Source organism: Gossypium arboreum, chromosome 3 (genome assembly GCF_025698485.1).
Source record: "Gossypium arboreum isolate Shixiya-1 chromosome 3, ASM2569848v2, whole genome shotgun sequence".
In the NCBI taxonomy this organism is placed as follows: domain Eukaryota; kingdom Viridiplantae; phylum Streptophyta; class Magnoliopsida; order Malvales; family Malvaceae; genus Gossypium; species Gossypium arboreum.
In genome coordinates this window covers 44,070,204-44,076,943 of record NC_069072.1, presented here as the reverse complement: position 1 = coordinate 44,076,943, position 6,740 = coordinate 44,070,204, and the positions used below count along the sequence as shown (strand labels likewise).

Here is a 6,740-nt window from a genome sequence, read left to right as displayed (position 1 = left end):
AAGACGTTGATTCTGATTCAATTCCATTTAGAAAACTTTACTTCAAAAAACAAAATCCCTTACATAAAACGGATTACATATATGGCTTAGCACTAGTGCTCAAAGTCTTCACTTTCCTAATAAGGGAGGCTAACTCTTGCTCTCGTTCTGACACTAACTCATATTTGGCACTCAACACATCTGCCTGAACTTCCAGAGTCTGTAAGTAATCAGCCACTTCTCGTATTTGGATTATAGCTTCGCCCATGAGGTAATCTCTATCCCAGACCTGATCTTGAAATCAATGAAGTTGCTCGCTTAACTGACCGTTATTTGCTTCCGGTCGTTCAATTCGGAGCTCACAATTCTGAAGTGTAGACTCCAGTTCTTCTACTTTTCCTTTCAAATCCTCGATCCTACTTAAGCTGGCCTTTAATTCAATCACCGAGTTTCGACTCCGATGCTGGTGTAGTGCATTCTCTAACTCAGCTACCCAGGCCCTTAACATCTCCTTTTCATTTTGACTATCATCTAAGCTTTTCTCTAACCCAACCTCTCGTGCCTTAGTATCATGGAACTTCTTCTTCCACTGGTTAGTTTTAGCTTTTTCTTCTTGGATTTCTTGCCTCCACTGTTCAGACGTTTTACCTAAACCAGCCTTCTTCACTGATGGACGATATCTCTTGTAATAATCCTTCAAGCTAGCAAGGTCCTCTTCAACTTTTCTCTTTCCTTTTCTCAAATTCTCGGCCTCCGACTTTTGAACATCCACATCCAGCTTCAAGTACACCTTTTCCACTTCCAACTGTTCTATTTTCTTTTCTAACTCCGAACTTTTCTTTTCAAAGTCTTGCTTTATAATTTCCAACTCAAAGGGGACGACTCGTAGATATTCCTTTATCAATCGAGCATCTTCTAGATTTGGCCTCAGAATGTTATCATTAACCCTTCTTATTCGCCATTAGTTATACCTAGGGGTCACCATTGGGTTTACAGCAACTTCTTCCATCCGGTAGGTTCGGTTCCAAGCATTACAAATCTCTCTAACCTTTTTCTTGTAATTATCCCCTTTATAACAAAACTCGCTCTGAGCCAGCCCCTGTGTTGCAGTTATGAATTGCCTCGACCTGTATTACCTCGATATGAGGAAAAGGGCATAACCAATGCCTCCCCAAATCTCTAACAAAAGAACCCAATCATAATCTCCACACCGGAAAAGAATCTCACCGGGAACCATCCAAAGAGCTCTCCACTCGATATCATCCTCTTGGAGATTTTGAAGTATTGCCATCCATCTCTCCTCTGATATATCGTCCCTCCTCGGCGTAGCTGCTATTTCCTTCAAATGAGAGAAATTTCGAAGGAAGGGTTGATAAGAGACCTTCTCCATCTTCCAAAAGTGGCTATTGAACCAAACTAATAAAAGCTGTGCACATCCAATAAATCTGCCTTTGCCTGCTCTTCGGCATGTATTCAAATATCTGAAAGTCTCAGCTAATATTGCAGGAACAGGTGTGATCCCTTTACCAAGTTGGTCAAATAAATTGGTAACTGCTTCGTCTATTTGCCTTAAAGCCTTAGGGAAAACGACCAACCCATAAACACTCAAAGCAAAGACGTCGACTCTTCTCTTCATATCAGGATGCGTCAGAATCAGCTCTCTCAAACTTACCCAAGGGATACACTTCCCATCACCCTTCTGCTGGACTCGAGCCACAACCCACTGCTCATTCATCCCGGTAATATTCATCAATCTCTTGACGAAAGTTGGGACATTGATGATTCTAGAATAAATCTTGTCGGTTTGAAACTTCGGACATCTAAGCAAAGTTGTATATTCTTCTATAGTAGGTGTTAAATCCATATTTTCGAAAGTAAAACAGCTGTAAGCAGAATTCCAGAATTGAGCCATGGCTCGGTACCTTAATATCAAGAAGATAAGACATATCACCATAATTATGATAGAATAACTGCTTCATCTCACCATCCCAATGAATCCACATCTCTTTCAGCTCCCTAAGATCACTCTGTACCATACTAATACGGGTAAAGTCCTATAACTCTGATGTATACCCTTCCGCCAAACTGTCACCCTTCTCTAATTGTGTGTTCTCTGACCATTTCTGGGTAAACGCATTATACTCCACTTTATCAGAGAATTCGCTTTCCATGGCAAAACTTTCTATTTAGTAACTGAACCGTAAATCGACACCTTCTTTTATGGTAAAAATGATATGCAATCACTGTTAAAGAAAAAATAAAAGCAAATCAGAATCAAAAATAAAAATCAAAGCAATCAAGCACTTACTTCAGTAACCACTAGGTCTCGGTGTAGTTCTACTTAAGGCAGGCTCCTAAGGCATGCTATGTGTGGGTTGGTTCTAAAGCAAAGGTACCTGAACCCGCAGATTCCTCGATCCTCACCCATTATAGGCTCATACGGACTAAGTTCAGTTCAGGGGAATACATTTCCCTATGACCATGCGGAGGTGAAAAACCTCACGAAGACATAGGTACAAATGTATCCTAGAAGTGATCCCCTAGCCCATGCGGAGGTGAAAACCTCACGAAGGCATAGTTTCTCACTCCCACTTAAGAGATGCACCCACAACGGTCATGCAATATGATGCGAAAACATATCAAAAAGTAAATTCAACAAGGACACAGAAGATGCAATGTGAAGATAGTAGATTTTTAGAAAACCAAATTTCAAATTTCGACAAGAAAACAGAAAATAATCAATTTACAGCTTGACTCTCATATTGGTCCCCAGTGGAGTTGCCAAGCTGTCGAAACCATTTTTTTAAAAACAGGGATTGACTTTCAAAAAACGAAAATTTGAAGTCGCCACCAATCCTTTTTGTGGTGTGATTGGGCCACCTTATAAAACATTTTGGTCTACGAATTTTTGAGAAAAATAGGCTCTGGAGTCAGTTACGTATGAGGAAGGACTAGCCCCTCCAATACTCCCAAAATCGGTACTTTATTGATTAGTTTATGTCTTAATGTCAAAAACTGAAGATTTGAAAAGATTTTAAAGCACGATTATCCTTTTTGAAACATTTGAGTAAATTAAATGTGAGTTAAAGACCATCTCGCTCCAAGGTAAAACGTCACGTCCAGTACGGTAGGACACAACGTTTTTTACCCCCGATTATGAGCTTGTCTTTTATTAAAAAATTCGTGCACTTTTTTTTAAAAAAAAGGGGTATTCAGATATTTAAATCAAACGTAAAACCACAATCCAGAACGGTAGGGCATGATTTTTCGAATTTTTAAATACAGAACAGTGCCTCCGCTTTTCAAAACTTGGAGAAATTCAATAAGAAGGATATTTGAATATTTGAATCGAACAAAAACCGAAACCCAATACGGTAGGGTACAATTTTTTGAGCTTCCAAATATCGAAAATTGCCATTGTTTAGGAGAAAATTTAAAGAATAAATCGATTAAGAAGGATATTCGAATACTTAAATCGAATAAAAAATGAAACCCAGTACGGTAGGGCACATTTTTTAAAACGATTAAGTATAGAAAATTGCCTTTATTAAAAACTATTTGGGAACAAAATGTTGAATAAAATACTTAAATCGAATAAAAAAACGAACCCAATAAGGTAGGGCACGTTTTTTTTTAAAACGATTAAGTATAGAAAATTATTTTTATGTTAAAAACAAGTTGAGAATACATTATGGAATAAAAGAACTAAAACGATTAAAATTTGGAGAGGAAAAAAAAACGATAAATAATGATGGATGACATAAAAATGACAATATGAGAATCATGCTAACCCTATATTAATAACAAAAAAATATAGTTTTAATAAATAAAAAAATGGAAACAACAATAGTCATAAATATGATAATATAATAAACATGACAATAATAGCAATATATCAATAGTATTACTAAATATAATAATAATAGTAAAATTAAAATAATAACGATGCTAAGTTAACAAAATGATAAATAATAAATAATAATAAGTATAATAAACTATATTTAAAATAATTAACTTTTAATAGAATAGATAAAAAATGAATATCATATAAAGATAGTTTTAAAAAAGTAACCCAAAATAATAATAATATACAATGATAGTAAAAAAGATGATAAAAATAATATAATAAGTTAATGATAAATAGCATTAGAAAATAAAAATAATATTAAAAAAACGTAAGGATAATAGCAACAAATAATAAAGATAACAATAATTATATATGAAAAAGGTAGGAATATTGAATTAATTAGCATAATAAATAAGGAATAAAAGTAAAAAAAAACCCTTCAACAACATTTTCTTTTCATTTTCTCAAAAACCATTTGAAAAGCTCTCCAAATTCTCTCGCCCCATCCAATTCTTCAAAGAACCGGACAGAGCTTAGTCCCCATCTGTCGTTTTGTCATTGTCGTTAGCCACCACGTGCAATGGCGAAGTTAAAAAGTAAGTTTTTTGTATTTTTATTCTTTTAACAGATATACATAGTAAAGAGTGGTTAGATCCAAAAAGAAACGAAAAAAAGAAAAAGAAAAGAATCAAAACAACAACCTTGGTAACTTTCGATTCTACAAAATTGCCTTGTATGTTCTTTGTCTTCCGATTTGTGTAATCATCGAGTTCGATCTCTGTTTTTATTTGTTTTGGGTATTTAAAATCTTGGTATTTGGTGTTAAATCTTGTGTTTGTATTGAATCCATCTTTTTTTTGCCTTGTTACAATCTTTGGCTTTTATAGCCTTTATTTTTATAGGTACAAAAATGAAATTATGGCGAACGTGGAGCCATTGGAGCTGACATGGGCGAGAGGCGACATGGGGGAAACCGACGTAGGCGCGCGAACATGGAGGACGTGCGTGGGAAGGCTTGCGGCGGCTGCAACAGAAAAAGGATGTTAGGGTTTTTCTCTTCTTTTTGATTTAGGGTTAAATATTTAGGTCTAGGGTTAATTTAGGGCTTGAGTAATTTGAGCTTCAAAATTGGGTTAATTTTATTTTGTTTTTGATTTGATTTTGAGTCTATTTTTAGTCTTTGGGGTTTGTTTTTGGTTTAAAAATTTGGGCTTTAATGGTAAATAGGCCCGGGCAAAAATTGGTACCCACAAAGATAATAATAATAATAATAATAATAATAATAATAGTAATAATATGTATTAAATGGTAAAAGAATAATAGTAACAATAAATTTTTTAAAATGATAATAGTAATAAAAAATAATAATAATAATAAATAGTAATAATAATACATTAATAATAATAATAATATGTTAATAACAATAAATTAATGAATTAATAACATAACAGTAAGTAAATAAACATAAAAATAAAATAATTATAATAGTAATATTAACAAAATAATAATAATAATAATAATAATAATAATAATAATAATAATAATAATAATAAAATGATAACAATGATATTAATAAAATAATAGAAAATAATAATACATTAATAATAATATATGTTAATAACAATAATAATATATAAAATAATAATATGGTAAAAAATAATAATAATGTATTAATAAGAATGGTAATAATAAAATAAGATTATAATAATAGTATTAATAAAATAGACATAAAAAGATAGTAATAATAGTAACAATAAGAGCGTTAATAATAATAATAATAATAATATTGAGATATAAAAAGTAAATATAATAAAATATTAAAATAAAGTAATAAAAATAATACTATATATAAATATATATACATATACGTATATAATAAAAGTATACACTAATATATAATAATAATAATAATAATAATAATAATAATAATAATAATAATAATAATACAAAAGAAAATATAATAAAATATTAAAATAAAGTAATAAAAATAATACTATATACAAAATATATATGCATATACGTATATAATAAAAAGTATACACTAATATATAATAATAATAATAATATTTAATAAAGAAACAAAATAAACAAGAAAGGACTAAAATTGAACTAAAAACAGAGTTTTGGGGCAAATTTAAAAGAAATAAAGGGAAAAGGATCAAAATGCAATACGCGCGTAATCTGGAAGGACCGAAACAGAAATTATTCCTTCCCCTCAAAACGCAGCGCGGCATAGGGGACCGAATTGCAGAGCATAACGAATTTCGGGGCCAAATTAAAATAAATAGAAACTTGATTGCAGAACAGAAAAAAGCGGAAGAGCCTAATGCGCAAATAGACCATTAAGTAAAAAACAAGTGGATCCTGAGGCAGGTTCGGGTTTGACGAATCGGGTCATGGGTTAAGGGTCAAAACGACGTCATTTTGGGGCTTATGGACGCCGGCTAAAACGACGTCGTTTTGCATGGTCTATATAAGTTAAAAAATGAGAAAAGAAAATCATTTGTAATCAGTTTTTTGAAAAAAAAAGTTTCTTTCTTTTGTTTTCTCTCTGCAGGTACCTGCTCCGGCGAGGGCCCCGGCCACTCCCCGCCACCGACCACCGCGTGCGGTGGCCGAAAATCTAAAAAAGTATTATTTTTTATTACTTTATTTTAATATTTTATTATATTTGCTTTTTGTATCTCAATATTATTACTATTATTACTATCTTTTTATGTCTATTTTATTAATACTATTATTATAATCTTATTTTATTACTATCATTCTTATTAATACATTATTATTATTTTTACCATATTATTATTTTATATATTATTATTGTTATTAACATATATTATTATTAATGTATTATTATTTTCTATTATTTTATTATTATTATTATTATTATTATTATTATTTTGTTAATATTACT

At 31.6% G+C, this 6,740-nt stretch overlaps 1 protein-coding gene across 1 annotated transcript; it reads right to left on the bottom strand.

Moving 5' to 3' along the window:
- Window positions 1-280: 280 nt before the first annotated feature.
- LOC108474992 (uncharacterized) lies at window positions 281-2,150 on the bottom strand. The gene is made up of 3 exons (XM_017777013.1): window positions 2,053-2,150; window positions 1,116-1,901; window positions 281-926 (listed from the first exon to the last, which is right to left on the bottom strand). Exons 1-3 carry the CDS (start codon window positions 2,148-2,150, stop codon window positions 281-283), a joined length of 1,530 nt encoding a protein of 509 aa, XP_017632502.1.
- Window positions 2,151-6,740: the final 4,590 nt, after the last annotated feature.

Bases quoted from the DNA above. Each gene is read 5' to 3' on its own strand.
- LOC108474992 (XM_017777013.1), bottom strand. From the start codon at position 2,150: ATGGAAAGCGAATTCTCTGATAAAGTGGAGTATAATGCGTTTACCCAG. The intron at 1,902-2,052 runs GTATACATCAGA...CTTGATATTAAG, and splicing joins GGTGACAGTTTGGCGGAAGG to GTACCGAGCCATGGCTCAAT. The intron at 927-1,115 runs GTAATACAGGTC...GCGAATAAGAAG, and splicing joins GCCCTTTTCCTCATATCGAG to GGTTAATGATAACATTCTGA.